Source organism: Manacus candei, unplaced genomic scaffold (assembly GCF_025592945.1).
Source record: "Manacus candei isolate 608988 ecotype Guabito, Panama unplaced genomic scaffold, ASM2559294v1 h1tg000072l, whole genome shotgun sequence".
Classification (NCBI taxonomy): Eukaryota; Metazoa; Chordata; class Aves; order Passeriformes; family Pipridae; genus Manacus; species Manacus candei.
Genome location: NW_026138120.1, coordinates 360,379 through 385,985, shown reverse-complemented (window position 1 = coordinate 385,985; position 25,607 = coordinate 360,379). Strand labels below are relative to the sequence as shown.

Sequence of the window (25,607 nt, the reverse complement as noted above, 5' to 3'; positions counted from 1 at the left end):
TATCTCCTAAATCAGAGGAGCTAACCTCAGGATGGGGCTTGTCTGTGCAAGAGCTGCAGAAAACTTTTGCCAGGGGTTATGTGATTAAGGAGGCATTTTTCAGTTCTGAGTGAATCTGAGGTATTTTCATAACATTAGCATCTATAGCATGTTGGCTGTGCAAGGAATTTATGACCAGCCCTTACTGCCTGCCCTACCACTCCCTGATCATGTAGCCAGAAACTCTGCCAGTTAACTCCGACTGATAGGGTTTTTGGCTTTTGAACTACTTGCATATCTCGGTGAGCATTTCTAGTAGGGCCAATTCCATAGCTTACCATGATGGCATCTTTAGACAAATGCATTGTGGGCACAGAGCTATCGTCTGCAGCATCAGGTTTATGGCTTTCCTGTAGGGTGTAAACATGTGGCTGGATGAAGAGTTTTAACCTCTCAAGCCCTCCAACAAATATTAAATTGCTAACTGTTCTTCCATAATGCTGCGATGTTGACTGAAATTTGACCCTGGTGCTTGCTGAAACGATTTTGAAAATCTGAGTGAGAAGGTTAAATAGTGCTGTCAAATTTCCAAATGTCTGTTGCAGAAATCTTTCACTGAGTATCTGTGGGTTGAGCTCTAAAATGCTTAAAGTAATCCTCTTTTTTTTCTTCATTATTATATGATATTATCTAAAGCTTGGGATTTAGTGCAGATAAAGAAATTAACTTGGGGTTTGCCTTTTTTCTGTGCCACCTAACCTTACCATTTATGGCTGTTTTTTTCTTTTTCACTTGTTGGAGGAGGAATCCAATGAAATGCTGTTCCTTAAGTACAAACCAGACGTCTAGGTTTCTTTAATTTCTGTTCAAGATCATTGTAATTACTTGATTATTTTCACAGCTGTATCTGAGTAAGAAAAAAAGTGCTGTAATTGGCAGCTTTTACAAGTTCACAACTCAATAACCTGATGCTGGAACTCTTCCACCTGCAGAAGCCTCATTAATTGCTGTAGGAGTTTCAGCAGTTAAGAAACCTGGGTTTCAAATTATTTCTCTTTTGACATGTAGCCTTCGAACTAGAGAATCTCTGCAGTAACAAAATACACAGGACCTTTAGGCTGAGGGAGTCTATTGGTTATTGGATGAGTGTTTGACTTTCAAGTGGATCTGTTAGGAAGGCTCTTTACCCAACTCATTAATTACAATCATACGTCCAAACCATTTTTATTTGAGCTTTTTTGTAAAATCTAGGACTTAATTTCCTGAATGCTCTTACTAATTCTTATTTATTTTGGCCTTAGGTTGCATTGTATAATTAGTTTTTATTTAAGAGATGAGTCGCATGTTGCAAGAAATAGTACTAAATTATAATAAGACTGAGTCTTTAAAGATGCCATACTGCAGTCATAACTTCCAATTTATTTTTGTTATTTTAAGGCAACATTACTGCCTGTCTCTAAGGGTTATTGGAAGCCCAAAAGTTTACTTGATTTCTTTTTTCCTTAATTTCAGGGCTTTTTCCGCAGGAGTATCCAGAAGAACATGGTTTACACGTGTCACAGAGATAAAAACTGTGTTATCAATAAAGTTACCAGAAATCGCTGCCAGTACTGCAGACTACAGAAGTGCTTTGAAGTGGGAATGTCCAAAGAATGTAAGTTGTCTTCAGAAACAATTTATTGTTTGTCATATCCTATGTATATGTGGCAGTCCTAAGGGAAAAAATTATTATGCAATTACGTGATTGAAGCCAGCGTCTACATTCACAGGTCAAGAAAGGAGTATGAATTTGGTACACAACTTTAGACCTGTACTTTATAAACTTCTAAGTCCTTAACTTTGCAGCCTAAATGCGATCAGTTAAGACCTTTTAGTGCAACACACTGCTTGTGAGGCATGGCCACCCCGTGTGAGTGCGAGAATGCCAAGTGGGTAGTTTTGCCAGGTTTTCTGAAAGAGCAAACCCACAGGTACTTGCTTTAAGATTGGATCTTATCTCCCATCTGCTCTAGAAATGGCTTTCTGTGACAAGGGTGTAAGGGGATAAGTAGTGGCTTCTTAAGCTTGGTTTCAGTCCTTCCTCTGCCCGGCAGACTGGCTTGAGGCTTTGCTGGGCTTGGGGTCAGCCTAGGCTGTCACTTCACAAGGGCTTCCCACTGCAGCAGCCAGCAGCCTGCTTCAGCCCTACACCTTCTCTCTCACACCGGTGCAGATGCTTGTGCCAGAGGGCCCCCTTTTAGCGGTAGCACCAATCTGTGCCATTTTACAAAACTGATGGTAAAATGGCCTCAAGCCTTCTGTTTTTGCTGCCTGGACCCTCGCTGAAAGGTGAAAGGAGCCGGCAAATCCTCTTCTAAACCTGCAAAGCCAGTAAACCTGACTATGCAAAAGTACTGCCAAGCATGCCAAAAACCTAAGGGATTTTCCTCTCCTTTCTTTTCTAGAAATCTCTGGTTTGCCCTTTAAAATAACATTTTAAAGTATTCTTGTAGAAATATGTGATTTTTCTCTTTTTCCAGTTTATTGATATCTGCGTCAAGCCTGAAAATATAGCTAAAAAAGCCTTTCTCAAATCCCTATGGAGTAATGTTTCTGAAACTTTCTCTTTTTTTATGGGATTGATTGCAGTAGCAAAAAAGTCTTTGATGTAGTGATTTGTTGAATTGTTGAGGGTTTTGACCTCTGTCAGTGATGTTCCTGATCTCAGTAGGTCAATTCCAATAATAAACACTACAGAAATTTGCAGTGTGTGCATAAGAGAGGAGGAAAAATTGCCCAACACCACTTTTTAACTTTAATTTATCCACAAGAGCGATTTTTAAGACCAAAGGAAAAGAAAATTGACAATGATTAGACATTTATATCTGAACTGCAATTCAAACCAGGTCTCATCTTCAGCATTTTGTCTTTTTGAATTATGTGGGACATCCCAGTAGTTCCATTCTCCATACTTGGGAAGGAGCCAAAGCAGTCCTGAAGTCACACTTGTCCATCCTCGTTGTGTACTATTTTTCTCTCCCACCGTCTCTTTCTTCTCAGAGAAAGAATGTTGAGAAGTGAAGGAAGAACCAGATATATCTCTAGAAACTTTGTGCTGTGTTTCCTGCTCCTTTTCATGGAAGCCTGAAATTGTGGTTTTTGAAAAGTTTCAAGCTGCTGGGGGAGGAGGTCTTGGGATTTTCATTATTTCACTATCCTTGTTGGGTTTTCTAGTTTTCTTGTGTGCCTGAAGTGCAGTTATCTATACTTAGGTGTAGATCTGCTGGAGTGGAAACCATGATGGGAGTAAAAGAGAAGGTAGGCTAAAAACAAAGATGAAAGAGGGAATGAGGAGGATTTGATTGATAGGTATTTGACTGCATATGTATCTGTGCACATGAAGCTTTTTTCTTTGATAAAAACAGTGTGATGCAGTTTGGAAGAGAAGAAAAAGCACTTTTCTCACCTGAGGGCTTGTTGGTCGAGTTCTTAAGGATTTTATTGCTGACGTGGAATAGTAATCTTATTAAATGCTGTAACGTCACATTGGAGTAGGTTTTGGAAATATCAGCAGTATTTCTAACATGTTAACCAAAGTTACTTTGGATAAACTATAAAGGCTTACTGCCTTTTAGGTGATGGATTGTTTTCTCCCATAGGGTAGCTGGAGCTTTGCCAGCAAGAATTAAGGTTTTGCTCTGCTTGTTTCCTGGGGTGAACTGAGTGAAACTGCCCTTTGGCAGTTGCCTTTATCTCAAACCACTACAGGCACTGAAATGGGGATAGCAGGTTGGAGGGGGAACAGAGGATCCTGGGGAGAAGTGAGGGATGTCCTCTGGCTGCATTTCTGTAGAAAGCATTTGCAAAGGAACAGAGAAATTATTTTAAATGTCATCAGTTTGAATGCAGTGTGTCTTGTCTTCTGGGTTTAAGAACTAAGTCTGAAGTGATTCTGTGTCATCCCTTCATAAACAGGAGCTTTTAATCTCTTAAGAGATTTGAAAAACTATTTTTTTATCTGACCTTCTTTCATACATATCTCTAGATTTCAACTCCATTTCTTTAGAAGTTTATGTAAACAAAGACACATCTGTCACTTGGCTTTTTCTTACCAGATGTAGGTCTTTCTTTTCCCCCCAGTGCATTATTCACATTTTGTTTTTCTGTCTTCTTACCATTCTGTTACCTTGTAATGTGAAAGCCATGAACAAAGGACAGAAAAAAGTATCAGAGAAATCTCACAGGGCAACAAGCCTACAATGCTCAAACCAGTCCCAAATGGGGAAAATAATCGAGGTGGGCACCTGCAAATAGGAACCCCAAGGTCTGTTCACAGGAGTTAGGGAGGAGTAAATGCTGATTTTCAGTATACAATCTGTGTTTAAAAGCTACAGTCCTGTGTTTATTTGTTCTGCCTTTAAAGGGCATTCAAAAGTACTTGCATATGCAACTTCCTTTGAGCTTAATGAGCCTTCCACCAAACATCAGAGAAGAGATGGGAACTGGGTGCCTACCCAGTGTGATAAGTAGGGTTTTAAGAGTGGGGGTACAGTGTTTTGAAAGAGAAGAGCTACTGAGCATTTCTTGTATGCTTTTATCTTGTTTCAGAGAATGAAGTGAGATGATGAAGGAATGCACCGAATTTGCATTTCTTTATAGGTTGTTTTGTTCGTGTAGGGGAAAAAAGTTATCTTGGACCCCTTGTTACTCCCCAGATCTGATCAAGAGAGGTCAATAACAAGACTACCTTCAGGGCAGGAGTGTAGCTATTTGCCTTGTGATAATATCTGTGAGACCTGCTGAAACTGGATCCCGCTAGTGTAGGGACTGGCTTTCATTGTATAGTTCCTGTTGCAAAAAGTTTGTGCTCCAAACAGACAAGACAAAGGGTGTGAGGGGAAATGACTTAGTGATGACTGCCTTATCTTCCTACAACAGGGCAAAACACAGCTTGAGATAAAGCCCTGTTGTCTCTCATCAGATACCCTTCCTTCAGAAACTCCTGAGCTGTCTCTGCAACCTGAGCTGCACCTCTCGGTGTCATGGCCTGGAGTCAGCCCATCCACCAGCACCACATCAGGTTTGGGGTCTGCTGTATGGCTGTCCCACCTCAGTTCATGTGTGCGTTCTTGGGGGTATGTAGGTCCACCTGAGGCTCTTGTCCCCACTCCAGGCCACTTCTGTCCTTCTTACTCTTCCAGCCCCTTAATTTTTTAAATAACCAAGTAGAGACAAATGGTGATCACATAGGATTCTTTTTTTGCTGCTGCTGAAGTGAGAAGACCACTAAGGCTGACAGTGGTTCATTATGTGATGGAGAGCCTTAGGAAACTAACCTTTGCCCTTCTATTACGTGATCTCTAAGCTGATGTTGGAGCACCATCCTTGGCCTGACCCCAGGTGTCAGCAAGCAGCTCACTGTTGCCTGGATGCGTGGACCTCGGTGCTCAGGAGCTGGTGAGGGGTCATACGTACGTACGGCGCTGCCTCCTGCAATTAAGGGAGCACGCAGGAAGCTGGGCAAAACTCTCCAACACTAATGCTGGATTCTGGAGCAAGATGCTTTGTAAGGTGATGCCTGCCCTTGAAGAAAACCTAAACTGATTTTTTGTAGGTACAAGTGGGAAGAAAAGGGAGTTTCCTTTTGCCATAACTGCCCAGCTTAGCCCAGCAGCTCTTCCATCCTCTTTCATAAAATTTGCAGGCTACAGGGACTGTCACTGTACTTGATGATCTTTGGGATCCCATCAGACACAACTCAGCCCACATAGCAGGGTGCAGTGCAGAAAAGCCCTCTATACTGGCATAAACGTTGTCTACAGTGAGCTCTAATAAAGCAAAATTATGTTTATAAAGGTACAGAATTGTTCCAGATTGCTTCAGTGCACTGAAGCAATGTTCAGATTTGTAAATCTGCTTACAATTAACCTCTCTGGAGGGAGAGCAGGAGGAAGGGAGGGAATGCAGGGAAATTATCATAAAGAGGAGAGAATCCAGTTTCTGTGCTCTGTATTTATTTTTGTTTTTTTAAACTCACACAGAAATGTCTGTTACTCCTTGTCACAGGCTTAAGTCTTATAATATATAAATGTTCATGCTTCTTAGAACATATGATCACATTCTGCTACTGAACAATAGAATGAATGGATTTACTTATTTTCATTCTGGTTTAAATTGGCAACTAGGAAACATCGACTTGAAGAACTGTCATGTTTGTATTTTATATTTTTATTTAATTTTTTTTCAGACTCCTTAGGGAAGCATGATTCCATCCTCAATGAGTGGCTAAGTGGAGGGCTAGTCTGCATAGTTGCATTTGAGACATTCATGCAGATTTCACTGATGTAATTTTAAAGCAAATTAATTAGAATGCATGAAATCTTTATTTAGATGCTTTTAGTCAGAACTGAACTGGTTTATTTTTATTCTTTTTAGCCAGCAGGAAGCACTGGATTTAGGAATTGTTTCTGCTTTGCTACAGTTAGATTTTTAACTGTATGCCTAAATACCACACAGTGGCTGGGGGCTTTCTCAGAAATTCCAGTGCAGTTGCCTCACCTGTTAACTTGCCTTACTTTCTCAAGGGGTAGGAGTTAAATATCAGAGTGGAAATCACAAACCCCTGAATTCTGTTCTGGGACTAATTCCTCTCTCTAAATGCTCTGAGCTGATTAGACTGTCATTCCTAACTTGAGAGGTGAAAATTGTGGTTTTTTTACGGGGACTGGGAGACCTTGTATTGCAAGTGCTTTGAAGGTAGAAAGATGTAAACTATAAAAAATGCTAATTAAATTAAGGATTTAAGTATATAGATAGTGGGGAAACTGTGTCCCAGCCATAGAGATCGCATTTTTTTCCTTTTGTTCATTAAAGTTGGATTGGTTTGGAGATTTTTTCAGTTGCTGATCAGATAGGAAAGGTTGTATTTATTTTTTTCAGGCTGAGAAATTGGTAACTTTTAAAAGTTAATGCCAAACTTTCAATATCACTGGCAGGGAGACTTTTTTTAAGATGAGAGCAAAGCCAACGGGAAGGGTCTTCCTGCTACAAAACCTACAGTGCTCCAGTGTCAGCCTGTGCTCTGCCAGAGATAATGCAGACTTTGTTATGCTGGGTGGCTGAAAATGATCTATATACAATTAAAATTCTCTTGTAGAGAACTGAGTTCTACTTGTTGCACATTGTTTCCCATGGTTAAACAAGCATCTCTTGATTTTCATATCGGTTTGTTGTCTTCAAAGAAGCAGATCGGCTTTTCTTTTCTCCTTTTGGGGTCTACCTCTTTTGTGTTTTAGCCTTTCCCCCGATTTTGCATAGCTTTCACTTGCCAGCTTTAATGTTTAAAGGAGCAACTTAGATTGAATGTTATTATCCATAATTTACTCTATGTTCTGTGAAGATGGTTATGTAATAGCAGTAATTGCATCAGCTCACCTAATGAGCTTTCCCTCCAGTGCCATGTACAGCAGATTAATAGCCCATGAATTCATTTGCAGCTCGTTGTCTCTCAGAAAAGTATTTCAGGCAGCAATTAATAAACTGCTAAAGAAAATAACATAAAAAATGATTTTTTTTTTATTATGTTAACTCTCCAGCTGAACAATTTATTGGCACCTTTCATGATGCGGCTAAGTAAATTCTCTCCTAATTCCTCAAGCAGAGCGTGATTAGTGAACCCTGCTCAGCTCAGGACTGTTTGGTAATTAGTCTGATCCTTATATCCTAAAATGTTGGGGAAAAGTATGTGCAGCATCTAAGGTTCTCTTTTTCTTCTGTTCCTTGCCTTTCAGGCATTACACAAATAGCTATAACTTTAAACTGTAACACGCTAGTGCTGCAATTTTTTTCCCCCTCATTCTTGCATAGAAAACCATAATTGTGTAAGCTGAGAATTGAAGACCTCGGCCAATAAACAACCCCTGGCACTGTTTCTGTGCTGCTTCTTGTGGGCTCCAGCATCCCGTACCTCCCAAGTGGTGGGACAGAGCCCGGAGCTGACCAAGAAGGGTCAGGGGGCGCTGCTGCCCTGTGAAAGGTAAACCAGCGGTCAAATGCCACTGGAGAGGGAGATGCCAGGAGAAGAGCATGGAGAGGGAAAACAGAGCAGGGAAAGTCCCATGTTCAGCAGTGTCAAAGGGAATGAGGTGATTAAACACGACGGGAGAAGAGCAGCAGTGAGATGCCAGGACTGTGAGCATCTCTGTAGGGAAAATGTCTGGGAAAAGAGGGAGACACTGGCACACATGGCCAAACTTGCCAGGCTGCCCTAGAATTACGATTTCCAAACTGTTTGGTTTTTGGGGGTTTTTTTTGGTGGTGTTGGTGTTTTGGATTTTTTTTTAAATTGAATGTCTTTATCAAGTTTTTAATGTTTTATTTAATTTCTTTTTCAAAAGAGACAGTTATCTTTGTGCTGCCACCACCCCTACTCCCCCAGTCCAAAGGAAGCACTAAGGCTTGACCTGTCTTTAAAAGTAGTAAAATATATATTTTAAAACCTTTTCCCTCATTCTGGGCTCTTGAGGACTGAGTAAGCATAAAGGGAATTCCTTCAATAAGCTCATACAGAGATTGATTACATGTCCTCAGCTGGAAGTTACATTAAGACTTATCCACTAAGGTATAGCTACCGTGGTGAACTTTTCAACGCTCTCTGCTGTCTCTATGACAACACGGATCCTGGCAGAAGTTACCAGGGCTCGTGTGCTCTCTGCAGCCTTTGTCTGCATCCATCAATCCTAGTCCTCAGTGTCTGTAAATGTGTGCCTTTCTTACGTTTTTGCTTAACAAGGTGTTTTATTAAATTTGTGACACTTCTAAAGTTATTATGCTAATCATTTGTACTGCAGTACCTGACCGTGCTCTGAAAGAGAAGTGCTATAAGAAAGGATTTTCTGAATGGCTTTTAGTCTTGTCCTGTGGAAGAAATTCAGCTGAACAACACAGAGTCCTTGTGCAAGTAACTTTTCTTTGTAGGTTGTAGGTGAAACACGGAGATAACTGGAGCCAGCAAAAAGTGTAATGTGCATACAGTCTGATTTCTGGTTATACCTGCAGCACACTCTGGAGAAGTGTGTGCTACTGTTCAGTGCTCTAGCAAAGGCCTCAGACCTTATTGAACTCTTCCTTGTTTTAAGGGAGCACATGTTGTCAGAGCCCATGGTGTGGCTAAGGCCTGTCCGTTGGTGCTTGCAGCTCAGGTTTCTGTGGCGGTCCTACCATGTGCCACTTTCTCTGGAGATCCAGCTCTTCCTTGAGGACAGTTGGCACTGAGACAGGTCTAATTTTAATTTTTCACACCTTTAGGGTGTTTTAGGGATCATCACGTGCTTTCTTCTGTCAGTTTCCAAGTAAAAGGCATTTTAGGCAGATATCTCTTACAAAACCACTTCTCAACATGGACCTGGTTCTTTCCATGACCTTTTTCTGTTATTTCTTGTTTCCCACTTTGGTTTATAGCATTATTCCAGATTGTACATGTGGAGACACTGGCTCTATGCATTTGTGTTGCCATTGCAGGTAGCCTTTGCCTGTTCTTGAGTTTAGTATTCCAACGGCTTTCATGGCAAGGAAAACCCTGGGTTAGCCTTTCTGCCCTGTGCTGTGCTGGGCAATGCTGCTGTAAGAGCAGATGGGAAATCTGGAGGTAGCCAGTCCCTACCCAATCCCTGCACTCCTAAGCACGATGCTGAGGCCACATTTGCTTGGTCATGCAGACATAACTGCTGAGACCCCAATCCCATGACCTCAAAGGCTTTGTTTCAGAGCTCCCATTCTTCCTTTATGCGCTCAGTTCACTGCTTCGTATTCCTCATTCGGATCATCTTCTTGTTAGGGATGCAGGGCATCTTTGATACATCTCTTTCTCCTAATTGCCATTGCGCCATGTGGCTTGTGCTTTCTCTACTGGCACCTTGTGGTTTCTCTGCCATCTTTTTTGCTCCCTGTGAATGCCTTTTTTTTTTTCTTATTTCGGGATATTGAATCCAAAGGATGGAGAAATGTCGATGAGATAAATATCAGTCTGGGAACAAGCAAATTGCCAGTGTCCTGGGCCTTGAAGCTAAACATGGCTTATTTGGTTGTCAGGCCAACCTGAAAATGTTATCTACAGTAGCCAAGGTTCATGAGAAATGCAGTAAATTGTTCCCAAGAGTTCTGGGAAGTCTGAACTGCAGCAACCCTGATATGAAGGACTCATATCAGAGGAGATACATATTTGGTCCTTCCCTTTAGAAGAAACATATGTGAGAATGCATACATCTTCCTGATGGTTTATATCTGCAAACTTGCTTCTTTGTTTTCCTAGTGATCACTTTGCTGGAGATGGTCTTGCATAGGGTAGGTGCCTCTGCAGCAGGCAAAGAAACAAAGCTCATGCTGGCCTCTCTGCGGAGAGCAGCTCCTGTGCTGATGGTGTGGAAGATAGAAAGCAGAAGCTCAGAAATCAGTAAGATCTCAAAGACAGTTTGGAAGATCTCTACATAAGTAGATGAGGCTGTGGATTTCCCTCTGCTGCTGTCAGGTTCTTAGGACTTGCTTTCATCCGCTCTATGAATTGTTATAGCAGAGGGAGTTTTCCATTGCTGTGCCTGAGATAAGCCGGCTGACACGTTGCAGCTCCTCCTGCTGGGATGCTGGCCCTAGGACTGTGCTCTAAAAATAGCCTTGATTTGTTTTTAGTTTGACTTTGAATCACATGCTCATTTTAAAATACATTGGAACAGTTAATCTCCAGTTCTTCAGCGCTCATGTGGAAAGTGTAAAGGATTTTTTAAAGTAGATGGTGTACAAGCAGAAGAAATAACACTTTTTTTAATCCTAACTTAAATAACACTCAGCTGGTAATTCTATAAAAGGGAAAGGAAAGATCATAAGGCATTGGGATTTCTAATTTCCTTGGGTCCAAGATGAACAGGAATGGTTTTGCCCAGTCTTACTTTACTCTAGTATTTGTTTGCATACTTGCATGTTTTTGAAAGCTCTTAAATGTTTAAATCTAGGTCTCATGCAAAGTCTGTCAGTCAGACAACAGTTCTGAAACTTGACTTCTACAAGTTGTAGCTTAAAGCCCTACAGGCTGTGCCTGTGGCTGATCGGCATTTAATGAGCTGTGGGATCATTTCTCAGTGCTGTGCATCCATAACCAGTTACTTGTTGTTGATATAAACAGATTTGGTAAGTAAATGTGAGGAAATTGTCTGACTTTGGAGAGGTTTACCTGAATTTCAGCGTTAAAACTAAGTGGAATTCTTCCTTTCCCCTGGCAAAAAGTGCAACAGAAAGCAAACATGCTTTTAGTTGGATTACAGGCATGGTTAGTCATCTGACAGACAGTTTTAATGGAGTCAGGAAGACATGCTGGGGAAACATGCTGACCTACTTTTCTTTCTTTCTCTCTTTCTTTTTTCAAACTTTGAAGCAAGTGAAATGTTAATTTTAAAACTCCCAATAAAGTTAGACTTTGCTGAAGGAGCTCTTTTGGCAATTTAATTTATTTATGCTTCTGCTTGGGGTATGATAGATCGTTTTGGTAACTGAATTTCATCAGGTTGTTTTTGTTTCTGGTAGGAAATTGGGTTACATCTGAGAAATCCATGTTCTTCCCCCTTTCCAGGACAGAGCAATCAGCTTCAAGTTAATGAATGATTTAAGTCCAATCCTCTGAGGGAGGACTTTATAAACCATTTAAAATGACAGACTAACAAAGCGTATTACAAATGTATCATTTTCAATGCATTATATTTTTAAACATTTCTTGTCTTTAAACTTGTGGGAAGAAGGATTACTGGCAGTGAGTGGTGTGCATTTTGCGCTTTGGATTGTTTTTTCCTGTGTTAAGTAGGTCGATGCTCCACCATAAATATTTTCTTGGAGGCAGAACTTGGTGTATTTAAACTTGGGAAACTCTTAACGGTAGAACTTGAGAGCCTGAAAAAAACCCCTTAAATTAGATAGGAAAACTTAGCACTGAGGATGGATTAAGACATCACAAACAGAGATACTCAGTTGAATAACACTGGATGATAAGGGAAAGCATTTCAGAAATGCTGCAGACATCACCTCACTCTCTCCTTCAGCAGCGGGCACACTTGCAGTTTGTCCAATGGCTGGGGTGCCAGGTCTCTGGCAGAAGCGTGGGCTTTATTCCTGTGGCAGGTAGTTTTGGTGAAGACATCACTGCGCGGTTGAAGGAGCGGTAGAGGACATCACTACTTGACACAGCGGTCGATCCAGAGACACTGTTTTCACCTGCTCTGTCTCCTCCTATTTCCATCATTAACAGATTTTCTGCTGTCAGTCAGCCCTGGTGCAGTGGGTGCTGCTGCAAATCCTTTGCTTCTTCTCATGTCTCCATGTTTTTATTTTAACTCCCAACTACCTGATTACGGTTTGTGTTATGGAAATAGTAACAGAATGCAAGAAAGGTAGAAAAAATGGGAATTGTTAGGAATTGCTGGACTTTACGGGGAGTAGTATTATATTTTAAAATCAAAATTATATTTCAAAGTTACGTGTTCTCTTACAAAGCATAATACTTTTATATATTGTTTAGTTTTAGAGGATGTTCCAGTAGCAAAGATTGAGTTTTTATTTTTTAGGGTTTTAAAAATTAAGTGTAAGATGTTTATATTGGTTAATGCATGAGACTTTTTTCTATATCTCAAAAAAAGGCTGATATTGGCATTGCACGGGTTTTAGCCATTTGGTAACCCAGAGACATCAGTAGAGGAGGCATCAGCCCAGGAAGACAAATCAGCAGTAACTGAACATCCTCATGTGCTGAACTGCTGCACCTTGCGTGTTCAGCATCCCTCACTGCACCGTAGCTGTGTGAGCTGCTTCTTACACACAAGAACTGTCTTTCCCCTGTTTTTCTTGCCATGACACTTCTTCTAGGTGACCCATGACATGGTTTGTTTTGCTTCTAGTGGAGACACAATGGGAAAAGCCGCTCAAAAAAGCGTCACATCTGAAATTTCATAAAGGTGTGTTTTTTCCTGATCCAGAAAAGCTATTGATGCTGGAAGATGAAGCATCAGATTAGGGGAGCTTTTGTTGCTCTCTGTTGGGCAGGGAGCAGGGTAGGGCTCTTGTGTTTCAGGTTAGATGTCTCTTGCAGGTGTGGAAGTCCTAAGCTGGTGTGTATTTGGTCTCATAGTTAGTGTACTGTGCCACACAATCTGGTTATCCCTTTGAGTAGCTCAGGGATCAAACTTGTATGATCCAGATCCCTGGAACAAGTGATGTAGACAAGTGCTAGTTCATAAGAGTCTTTTGACAGCGCTTTTTTACGGGAAGGATGTTTGATTTTCCCCTTTTGGTAATTTGGAAGAGAAGCTCAATGCATATTTTTTCTTTTTTTTCCCCCTCTTTGGATGCCTCTTCAGGTGAACAGTGCTATTAAGTCAGAACATCCAGAACACAATTTTAAATTGAAAAGGAGTGCAAATAATAATAATAAAAAAGATAAAAAGTAAAAGCAAGAGGATAGCTGTTATTAAGAAAAAGAAGCCCCTTTATGTTCAAACCTCTCTCATAACACAGGAAAAAGTACACAGGGACAGAGGAGAATAAGCATAAATATTTTATTCCTTTAATTCTGCAGAAGGCTTAAATTCTGCCTGTCCTAAAGAGAGTCAAAGTTTTTTCTTGGCAACTTTTCCTCTTGTTTTCTAAGTCAGTTATAGCTACTTCACATGTTTATTAGGAACATTTTTCCTACTAGAATTAAAGCACTGTAAGCCATGAAAATACATAAAATTGTACAGACATATCAGCTACCTCTTACAGGGTATGCAGTATTAAATCCCATGACTTTTGGGGTCTTCTTTCTTGCTGAGGGGATGAAATGGTGAGGTAACCCCATGGTAAAGGGGCCTTGCACTAACGGAGCAGGAATATTTAAAAATATTCCCTAGAAACTGAGGTGTGGGAAAAGCGAGGCAATTAAGAGGAATCACTGGATATCCTGTCTTAACAGTTTATTATATATATTTTTAATGAGTATTTAATCTCTAATGCTGTGTGATGGATTAGAAAAGAGGGGGACTCAGGCCTCTTTCTGTACATACTTTTATGTTTCCCCTTCATTGAACATTTTCTCTGGGCAAATTGTTTAACTTGAGCTGGTTGGAGGTGTTCCAGCACAACAAGGCTCTGCAGAAAAATAACACTGGGTTGAATCCCAAAATGCTGAGTTGTCCGCACTGTTGTGTTTTGCAAAATCTCAGGATGAGTTATGAGGGGGGCCGGGAAGGAGCCTTGTCTGTTCCTGTCCTCCACGATGTGCATCCCAGGCCCTGGGGGACTTGCCTGTGCTGTGTCTGCCACGCAGCCTGGGGCTCTGGGGCAGTCCTGCAGCTGGCTGGGCTGGTGGATGTTCGGCAGCTCTTTCAGGAACTGAATAAACCTCTGCTTTTGGAAATCTGAGTTTTCAGCCAGTGCATCCCATGACAGTTGTAGCTCTGGAATAATATTCTGAGGACCTTGTAGAAACCCTTCTGTTAGTGTGTCTTGCATCTTGCACTTACCAGTCTTGGAGAAGACCATCCTAGCTGCAAGGAGGCATCCAACCTGTGTATGATGAGTTCAGGGCCCAAACCCACACTGTTGAAGGACATGAAAGATTTGTCATTGGCACGAATGAGATAAGATGGGAGTAGGAACCACTAGTAATGCCAGTTAATCCTGTACTCGGTAGTAATTTCTAATGCCGACTTGGGACCACCACCCTCATTTAGTTAACGACCAGCTCTGTGTTGAATTCAGTCTCCTTGCCCAGCCCTTGGCTTCCCTTTCAGATGTCATCTCATGTCCAAGTTGCATCCTTTGTTTTCATGGAGAAGTCTGGGAAAACTAGGTCAGTTTATCCAAGTAGAAATTATTATTTTATTGAGTTAACTCTGTGTTGACCTGCTGCCTGTTTGGCTTCTCAAAATGAACTCCCTTGTGTGGACTAAGTCTTGCCCTGGAAGTTGGAGAGCCCTCAGTAATCACTTTGATTTCAAATCAACAATAAAAAGGCTGCTTTTTTTAGTATCTTGCTGTTTCCTGGAAAAAAGTGTCTGTCTGCTTTGCTCCTTGTATGATCACTACATCAGGCTGATCTGGTGTACTGTGAAAGTGCTTAATGTAAAAAGGTTATGTGCTGGCTTTACTGGGGATATTTAAAAGATCTTACGGAGAAATCAGGATTTGATGCTGCTTGACCCTGTCTGACAGAATTAAGCTCTTTAAGCCAGTCCTGTAGTTACTAGCATGCCTTCTTTTTAAAATAATCTGGTCCGCTTACTCCTACTATTTTAGAATTACAGTCCCAGACAAGAAAGCAATTTTTTTTTCTTAAATAAAAGAATAGTTGGAATGTATTTTAGAAGAACTTCTTTGGCATTGTACATAAAAGATAAGATATATCAAAATAGACAGTCTGATAATTAGGTGCAGGCTTGTGGAGTGATTCATGTCATAACGTGAGTGCTGAAACAGCTGAGGTTGCTGCAGGTGTGTTAGGGGAATTCGACCCCGTAATGCTGTGATGCTTTTGCCTCTACATAAAGCAGGAGTACAGATGTCTGGAGAGCCTGCATTAATGGATGAGGAGCAGTATTTCTGCATGTGAGTTATGGATGGAGCAATGTTTATTAAAGGTACAAACAGCAGCCTTTGTCTCCCAGTCACCATTTGCTTCGAAGAGCAAAACCGGCTGCTGTCCCAGGCACAGAGATCCTGGCCGTGAGCTGGGGTGTCAGCTGCTGCAGGTTGAGCCTGGCTGGGGCTCAGTGCCGAGTAATGCCATGCGTGGCAGAAAGGGATCCGAAGAAAAACCTGGGAGGGAAAGGCCTTTCAAGTGCCTCAGCTCGTGGGTGTAGTGCTTCAGGGTGGGCAGTGAGACGCTAAAGCTGAAAGTGAATAAACTTGTTTACCTGTGGCAGCAGCCAGCTTCAGCAGGGCTTTTATGGGAATCCAGTGATGTTGCCAGCCTGATGGTCCCTGAGCCTGCTGGCTGTCTCTGTGCGGCTTTCCTGAAATCCTGAGATGGAAAGAAAAAGAAGTCCCCTGACGTCACTCCTTGCTTTCTCCTTAAGTTCCAGTTTGTGAAAAAAGGACGATGTAATCCTAAAAAAAAGTACTCCACCCTAACAACAAATCTGCAAATTGTTTATTCCAGTTGCTCAGCTTTTGGGAAGGGAGAGGATGTAAACAACGTGCTAAAATGCCGTGAGATGCAGTAGTGTTGTTTGAGCATGCTATTTTCCCGTTTGATTAAGTTTTTCTTGTAGTAATATGGCAAAACAGTTTAAAAAACAGGGACTGTTCTTTAAAAAATCCAACCCACCTGCAGTCCAAGGCCCCTGGCCGGTGCTGGCCCACCAGCTGTGTTGACTATGCCTCAGTGTGAGACTTAAACAGGCAATTTTTTTTTGGCTGATCTTGCAGTGCTTTTAGGTCCACCTGATTAAGTGGTACAGTTCTTCCCTTCTCTTGCTGCTGGGCTGCCTCTCATGGTGGAGCAGGTCATTCGGCAGCAGCTTCAGGCAGTCAGGAGGGAAGCCCAAGCAGGGAGGTTGAGTGTGGTTGTGGGGCTCACACTCTGTCCCCCTTGCCCTCCACTTTGGGGGCCAATCCTGGCACCTTGAGAGATGGAAATAACCTCCCAATCTCAATTCTGTTTTATTTTGTTTTATTAGTAGGAGTATCAGCAAGCCTTTGCCCTTAGGAAGGAATGTGTGTGAGTTCATAATGGCGTGTTTTGCACATTTGCTTCAGAGGAATAGGTAAATAGTAGCTGAGCTATTTCTTTGCTTTTATTATCCCTGGCCTAGTGGGAGGCCAGGGCTGCAAGCTGTAGTGCAGGCTAACGCCGCGATTCAAGACTGCAGCTCCCTTTCTTAAAACATGCCGGGAACAACTGTTCCTCCGCCTTCATGAGCTCAATTTACGGTTGCGGGAGGCAATGTGTTCTTTGTGCTTGATGAAGTACACCGCGCACGCAAGCCTCTTCAGACGTGTTGTCAGTTGGCAGCTCTCTCGCTAGATGCACCTTTACACAATTGCACAAGGCACCAGGAGGTACAAATGTGAAATTTAGCCTTGGGGGCAAAACAAAGAAATGAAACTTAGGTATGAATGCGGTGTTATCCATCTGCAGATACCGATATTAGACCTGATCTCCCACTACGCTACTGTAGTTCTGCACTAATAGGACTCCGCTGCGATCGGTGGAGTAGCACCACTACAAGACAAAAACAGCAGTGGGGATAAGTTGGGGCTGTTATTTTTAATTCTGGTAAGTAATGTAGGAGTGAATCCTCTTTGGGGAAAGCTAGACTATGTTCACTGCATGAAACCACCCATAATAAAATGGAGAAATGCAGTGACACGCTGTCTTGGTATTGTTACTGAACTTCTGCTCTTCCTTCTGCGGAGCCATTGCCCTGGGTCCTAAATGTCCATGTGCAAGCAAAGGGAAGGGGTCTTCCAGCTCACCTCCTTTTTTTTTTTTTTTGTAGCCTTTCCATTTGCTGTCCCATAAAGTCAGTTTTATCATACGTGATCGGAATTTGTCCTGTAGCTGAGACTCAGTCATTATGTTGAATGAATGCACTTATTATGGAAAGCTGTTTAGTTGAAGGAGTCTGTTAATGGTGTTGTCAGGAAAGAGCTTGCAATTTGTCATGGTGGGTAGCTTTCCAGTTAAGTAAAACACAAGTCATGTTCTTTTCTTCTGTGTGTGTTAGGAGGAGAAATAAAATAGCTGCAGCAGGTTGAAGTGTAAAGTGCTGCAGTCGGGCCAGGCAGTGGGCAGGAATAGGGTGCAGTGTCTGGTCTTAGCTTGCAGCCATGCACTTCTCTGGCCATCAGTGGTCCTGGATAATGCCCAACAAATTGAATTGAGGACTTTGGATAACCCCAGCATCTCCCAGTTGTGAGGCATTGTACTACCATAACTGTCTCCTAAGAGAAATTCATGTAATATGTGTAGATGAGTAGACTGATTTACCTTTTGGTGACCTGGAGAGAAAGGTCAGGTTCAGGATATTTTTACCTGTAATCAGTTATCCATAAAGAATTAGTATACCAGGCTTCAAGATTGTAGCTCAAAAGGGCAGTTGCTTTGAGAAGGTAGCTCGAAAGGGCACTTGAACAGCTGAAATCAGATGAGACAGATTTAATGGCCTCTTAGTGATTTCTGACTGAAAGTTCAGAGTTTGAAATTTAGGGATTTTTTTCTTTACCTGGCCTGTGGTAAAAGAAACTCACTATGGCTTAATAGAAATTTATTTTCAGGCTGAGTATTTAGAAATGTTTTTCAGCTGCTGTGTATACATTTGGTCGCTTCAGCTGTAAGGAAGAGAAAGAATAATCACATTGCACTTATGGTCTTGTATATTTTTAGCTAACGTGTTAAGACACTGCAATTCCAGAAAAGCTGTCCTCTGGTTCCCCGGAGTATTTCTCTTTAACCAGCTGCATGCAGAATTTTATCTAGACTGCCACAGAAGTTACTAGTAAATCCACTTGGATCTTGGCGGCCAAAACAGTAGATAGTAAGCACAATGCTTTGTTTCCCTGAGGGTTTGAGTTTCATGGGGATTCTGCTGCAGGCTGGCATTTCATGGTGGGTTACCCACAGAAGCCCTGTAAGTTTGGGAAACCTCCCTAGATGGAGTGATTGATTCCCAAAGCTCCTTCCCATTCCAGCACTGAGTAGGGAAGGGGAGGATGCTATTACTCTGCAAATCTGTTGCAAGTGGCATGGTAGATCTTACTAAAAATTGCAGGTTTTTTGTTGAGAATAAGGAAGTGACTGATTTCATGCAGAATACTGAGAGAGATGGGGCAGGACAGGAACTAGGAGGGAATGACAGATGAGTAGGTTAATTCAACAGCAGCACAAGATGCACAGGGACATTGCAAGACCTACCTGTGGAGATGCTCCATCTTGCATATGGGAATTTCTGACTATATTAAGTAACTTGAGGTGTTGCTTATGTGAAATACAGATAGAAATCTATCAGTGAGTAAATTTTATCTGAGTCAATGAGTATGGCTAGGCTGTTTCCATTGCAGATATGTTGGTGGGTCTTCATGGGAATATTAGTTATTTATTCTGCCTGCAATTGTTAATGCTAACAACCTTCAATAGCTAAGACCATCAGCTGCTAAGAGTGTGTGGATTATCCTGTTTCATGCTCCCAATTAGTTGATGATATTAAAGCACTTTGAAAATGGAAATCACAGGGCAAATGCTATTTAAACAGTTTATCGTTAAAGGTATAATCGCATCTCTCCACCTACTTTGGTTGCAGTATGTAGAGAGATGGTAAGGGATACCAAGGAGTCTGCTTTCATTTCATTTCATGGTATAGATGCTGTGCCCTATACATCCTGGCTCTGACTCAGCTGCTCCTTGTGCTTTCCCCTCTGCCTGCCCACACTTACATACTGCAAAACACATTTTCTTCTGGTTTTGTGCCACTTGTTTGCTATATTTCTGTTTTTGCAACTTCTTCATTTCTCATTTGTTCTTAGAACCTGTTTGGGGAGGTTTCCATTTGTATTTCTGCAGTCCTGATTTTTATTCTTTGGGCAGTTATTACTGTGTTTGGCATATTCTTCAGAACTTGAACCAGTCCTGAAATACTATAGTCAATATAAAGGTCGGCATTAGTGGTATATTTATACACTTGGAAAGAGGTTAAGGGCTTTCGGTGTTTGGGGGTTTTTTTTGTCCTGTCCTGCAACATTGAAGCTAAATCTGCCGGTAGAAACATTTGTTTTCCTTTAGCAGTGTTTTTGGGTCTTGGATCGGCAACTCTAGATATCTCAAGTATGCTAGCTGCTCTTTTTGGCTTCTGGATGTCTTAATAATAAAAAAAAAAAAAGTGAAACAATATAATTAATAATTTAAAATAAATAGATAAAAGAATACCAAAGGCATACCTTTCAGCTATTTTCAAGGGGTATTTTTCTCAGCCTGTTGTTGTGCATTAGCTTTCCAGTTTTGGTCCTAAGTCTGATTTCAGTTGGTATTATTTTTCTTCAAGGGGCTAGAAACTCCTTTTTTTGCTCATTCCCTTTACTAATATTTCAGGAATGTGACAATAGCAGGTGCCAAATTTCATGTCAAAAATAAAATTTTCAGTCTGATGGGAATCCTTGAAACCACAGATCAAGTTTCAGGCCAGTTAAATAAAGCTGTAGAGCATCCATTTGTATCATTCATTCATATAATGAAACCCGTTCTTATAACTCAGTTCTTGATATATTAACCCCGCAGTTATCCTCATACATAAATGGGAGATGTGTTGCTTTCGTCAGTTATAATAGGATATAACCATATAAATCCCCTGTGCATGAATGGAAAAATAGAGGCCCTCAGGCTATAGGTATCAAAGGTCTCCCCTATACTTACAATAGCCTAATAAGGTTATTTTGAAGGCATAGGTAATTACTCACAGCCTCCCTATAGCCAGTGATTCATTGTTCACTTCTGAAACATTTCTAAATGAATTATGTTTTAAACAAGCAAATTCTTGGCCTTCTCTTTTATGGGGGGAAAGAAGAGAACTGGAGGGACACAGAATTCTGCCATTTTCTGTGTTAAAGTACACTGCTTGGTAGTTAAAAGGTCCCTGGTATTTGAAGCAATTTAAATACACTGCCATGCTTCTTGCTGCTTTGATTCCATGAACGCCTATTTCTGAATTTCACATTTTGATGAAAATATTATTGTTGTCATTAATTTGATATTTAGAAAAGACTGTGGATCCAAGAGCTCAGTGCAATGAATAAAACAGTTGGAGTTAACTGTCCCTGGGGATAGAATCAATCACTGTTGTAGAAGAGGGTGACATTTAAAAAAGAAACTCAGAAGAAAATGTCATGCTTAAAAAATTAGATTTAAACACAGTAGCTCCTGATTGATTTTTATTGCACTCAGATGGGTACACTGATTGATTATCAGCCTTACAAATGTTTAGTACCTTTCTCACTTCTCTAATAATCAGAATAATCTAATTTTCAATGTCATTTAAGTTACCGTATTCAAGGTTATAATAGATCATATTTCTAATAAAACATAGCAATTATGTAATGAATAATACAAAGCTGCAAGGCAGAGTTCAGATTCACCTTCTTCAAAAAAAAAAAAATACCACCGGTGGCTGGAAGGGCCAGTGTACGTGAAGGCAGCTGACAGGACGATGTCCTCTGGATTTGTGGTGTGTTCCCCTGTGGTTGAACTGAGGTTCCTGGCTCATGGGCCAGGGCGGGTTTGCCATTGCTGAATGTTATTTCTCAATAGGAAACCCGGGGGGGGCTTGAATTCTGTAATATATGTGCTCGCTCTGTGCCTGGGGAAAAATGATAGCGTGCCAGGTGCTTATGAAATGTCTTCCATGATTGTTTCTCTGTGCTCCCTGTTAATTTTGATATGTGTCTGTAGAGAGATAAGTATCTCACTTAATCTGAGATGTTTTCTCGTGGCAAATGTTACCCAACAGCTGACATGGTTGATTTCTCTAAATCAGCTACAAAATATGCAGGTTTCAATGTGTTTTGGGTTTGTAAGCCCCTTGTGCAACTGTGTACTTGCTGTTGGCTTTGTCCATTAGAAATGAGAGGTTTGCGTTTGAAATGTGCTTTGCCTTCGATCGTTCTCCACATGTGAAAGCCCAGTTTTAGCATGGGAATTTGTTTTAAAATAGTTTCCTGGGTTTTTTTTAATACTGAGCTGTTTTGCTTAAAAGAAAACATTATTTCATCTGGAAATCACGACATAGGAAAATCAGTCTATTTATAACTACCTGGTGTTCTGCATATTTTAATATGTTTGGCTTGAGATTGCACTGCTGTTAACGTGTAGACGGGAGTCTCAGTGTTGTGATTTGATGGCTGTCGGTTTGTCAAGCATTCTTGTGTGGCTTTCAAGGTGGTTATTTTGTTCCTTTACTTACACTGTAGACGGGAAAATCAACCTCCTCAAATTTTCCCATTTCTATGCCTGCTTCCATCAACTCCTGGGCTTGGGAGCTGCCTGGGATGCCCAGCTGTGTACTGGCTTTGACCATGGGGTCAGAGAGCCTCGTTCAGCAGCAGAGCAGTATCAGGATTGCTAAGTCTCCCTTGTTTTGAGGTTTTCCAAGGTAACTGTTGGGAAAGATATCCTTATGGACTGCCATTCAATACTGCTAGCGCAGTTTATTGAAGAGTAATGCACGGTGTATGTGGGGCATTGATCCTGATGGAGCAAACTTGGCATTGGCGATAGGTAAGCGTTATGCATATTTGACTGAAATTGTCCACAGCTGCTAACTTGTGCAGAACTAGAAATTTTTTAGCAGCTACTTCTGGAATTGGAGAAGCCAGAGTGTGAAGGAGCCTTGCAAGGCTTGTGGGTTTCCACCTTAGCAAACAGCTTGGTGCTCCTGGAATCCCCAGCAGCAGTGCTGAGCTTTGGCCCCACTGCCACGTGTGGCACCGTTTGCCTGCCAAGGCTGCCTGGTGTTCGGTAAGGGACAGACGGGCTTCCCAGGGGGCAGGAGGGCAGGCGGGACAGCAAGCCTCTGCCCAGAAGGGAGAACTGGCAGGTCTGCAGCGTTCCTGCCTCAGTTCACCTCCCATTTCTCTTCTCATGGGGGTTTGCAAACAAAAGGAGTCTTTCTGCAAACCTACCTTGCGCCCAGCGCTGTGCAATTACTGACTTGCTCTGTGTGCTTTGTGGTGCTTTTGAGGTTTGTTAGCTTAACAAGTAACTTCCAAAATATTTGGGGACAAGAGAAGTGTGGTTTTACAGGAATGTGAACTAACTGGAAGCACTAGTAGTTGTTGCTACAGGAACAAAACCAGTTAACTAGTACACAGAGCTCTTCAAAGGTCACGGAGATCTCAGAGAGGCAAAACTGCAGTGATAGCATTTCAAGTCATGAATTTATAGCTGATTAATCATTATAATATATGAAAGGTTCTGTCTGTCTATCTTCTGGGCATCTTGGGAAACACAGGGTATGCAAGTAATTGGAAAAATTGCATTGCAAGCAGCAGGTTCTTCTCCCTTGGAAATGTTTGTGCCACCTTTGAGAAAGGAATGTAAAAACACTGGCTGTTCCATGATTTTACTTGATTATTTAGAAACTGTCTAAGCCTCTTGAGCTGGACCCCAGACCTTCTTAGGCCAAACAGTAGCTAAGTTTGGTGGACCTGAGGGGCTTGCATTTAAGACTGGCCGATTCCCTGCATTATGACATGCTTGAAATGATCCTGCTCAAGCAGGAGAATTGCTACGTGGTTACTAAATGAGAGCACCAGGGTCCTCAGAGGGAAGACATTTATGTCTTTCCTATACTTAGTTTCATCTACAGCAGACCCTGCTTTCCTTGAAAAACAGGTGCATCCTTCCTGCAACTTTTGTTTTGAAGCCCATCACTTCAAGCAGAAGAGGGAAGGTGTATCTGAGGCTAAGGAAAACGTGGCAAACCTGGGCTGAGGAGAACAGATTGAATGGGACAAGAGATGATGTTCTGCCTCTCTACGATCAGGTTAGGGGGTTGGACGTTTGAAGGCAGAGGCTGGTCCTTAAACCTAAGGCAGCCAAAAGTGCCTTCTCCAGCCTGCGAACCCTGCTGCTGCTGCCTGGAGGTTTCTGGGTGTGGAAGTGCAAGTCCTAGCATGTGTGTTGAGGGGACAGGGAAGCTGTCACAGGAAGATGGATCGGAGGAGACGTGCTCAGGTGTGGGTATGTGTTGCTCAGCCGTCCAAGCAGTGTTGAGACCTGGCTTCCTCACGTATCAAGATACATCTTTTTTCATTCTCTTTCCCCAAACCACCACTTTATTTGTTTGTGTAAGGTTTTTTAACTTCCAGAATTTCTGTCAGGGCAAGAGAGCTTACATACTGTCCCCTGTTGGGGGCTCCTAAATAATGCAGCCATCAAGTCAGAATTTAGTGCACAAGTAATGAAATTCATAACCTGAGTTTTCTACGGTAGCATTAACTGTGACACAGATTCATCACTGGCGTATCATCATTAAAAGGCAGTGGAATTTCATCAGGGATTGATGTGATCATATGCATGTAAAGATCAAGATACAAAAAGGTGTGACTTATGTAACATAAGCATAAGCTGTAATCCAAAATCCTTCCCACATGCAGTGTGACAGTTCCTGTTCCCAGAGCAGTGATGGTTTTTAAATTTACAGAGTAAATGTGTGTGTGTGTGTTTATGTGGTTTTATTTAACTCTTTTAAACATAGTGTTGTCCTAATCTTTTTCTGAGTTGAATTGTACTTGTAGCTAAATCTGCTTAATAGTTCAGTGTTATCAAAATTCTTTATATTTTTGGAGCCTGGGTGCACTTTATTACATTTTCTTACAGGGAATATAGAAACACTACTACGTCTAATGCAGTCTTAGTGAATAAAGCAAGAAGATAAATGTTATTCAGAGTTTATAATTATTATTATTGTTAAAAGCTATCAGAATCGTATGAGAAAGTTAATGATGAACAAAACCTGTTCTTAGTGTTCAGGATGTGTTACTTCTCCCCTTCCTACCCTTTAATGATTTGCATCCAAAAAGAAAGAGGATGGAGCTGGGCCAATTTGCTGATGAGGGTTGACCAGTAGAGTTCCCCTCTGTTGGCCTTTGGAGGGGACGGGACTTCAGGTACAGCTACAGGTACAGAGGGAGCAGTGCTAGGGTAGCACAGGAGCATGGCATGGTTCTTGCCAGAGTTATCTCCTAGTCTGTGGGAGCTCTTGGTACCTGCTTCGAAGCCTGGCCTAAATAATGCGTTGATCTTCCACGAGGAGTTCAAAGCTGTTGAGGGAAGTAGCTGCTGGGGCCACCTGTTTGGCAAATTCGTCAATCAGCTTGTAGAGCTATAAGTAAATGGGGCTTTATGACGAAGGCTTATTGCTCTTTGCAGTTGTGTAGGAGTTTACAGAATTTTCCAAGGAGCTCTTTTATCTCCCAAGTACAGCAGTGATTAGGATTTGCTTCTGAAGTGCAGTGGCAGTTTGCAGCACTTGAGATGTACCTGTCGGTCCCGGATGTTTTTACAATGCAAAGTACCATGCTTGTTCTCTAATCTGGGATCCAGCAAACAAATCAGGGCACTGGCTTTTGGAGAATATTTGTAAAAGGAAGCAGGGGAGATCCAGTCTAGTCCTCTAAACCTGACTACACTGCTAGCATTGAACTTTCACAAGAAGGTGCCTTTTCAATCCACCGTTCGGCCTCCTTTGTATCTGTGTTCTCTGAACACCAAAATTCCTGGTGTTCAGGGTTAGGCTTTAATCCAATGGGGTGCTCAACATCCAAGCCCTGATCCAGCCAAGCACATGACTGACTTCAGTGCAGGTTTGTCACACAGTTAAAGTCAAGATTATCCCTAAAATATGTGAATGATCTGGGTCAGAGGTCTCTCAGTTGCAAAGTCAAACCTTCAGTGAGAAAAACAGAGCTGTAGATTGCATGGAGTATGTGCCTAATGGCCTCATGAAGGAGAAAAAGTATTCATCACATATAATCCTTGTTTTCTATTACATAGAGTATGTTATTTCTGTAGATCCCCCTGACTCTGATGCTTTCCCAGCCCACTATTTTGTCTGCTCCTTCTGATGATTTGTGGTTTGCTCTGTTGC

The 25,607-nt window shown here is 41.6% G+C and overlaps 1 protein-coding gene across 11 annotated transcripts in view; it reads left to right on the top strand.

Moving 5' to 3' along the window:
• RARB (retinoic acid receptor beta) overlaps positions 1 to 25,607 on the top strand; it is a 329,297-nt gene that overhangs the window by 280,985 nt on the left and 22,705 nt on the right. For all 11 annotated transcript variants that reach the window (XM_051808388.1, XM_051808389.1, XM_051808387.1 and 8 more), the window contains one exon: positions 1,492 to 1,633. In XM_051808388.1, the coding sequence (XP_051664348.1) occupies positions 1,492 to 1,633 (142 nt within the window). The remainder of the gene's footprint in view (positions 1 to 1,491; positions 1,634 to 25,607) is intronic.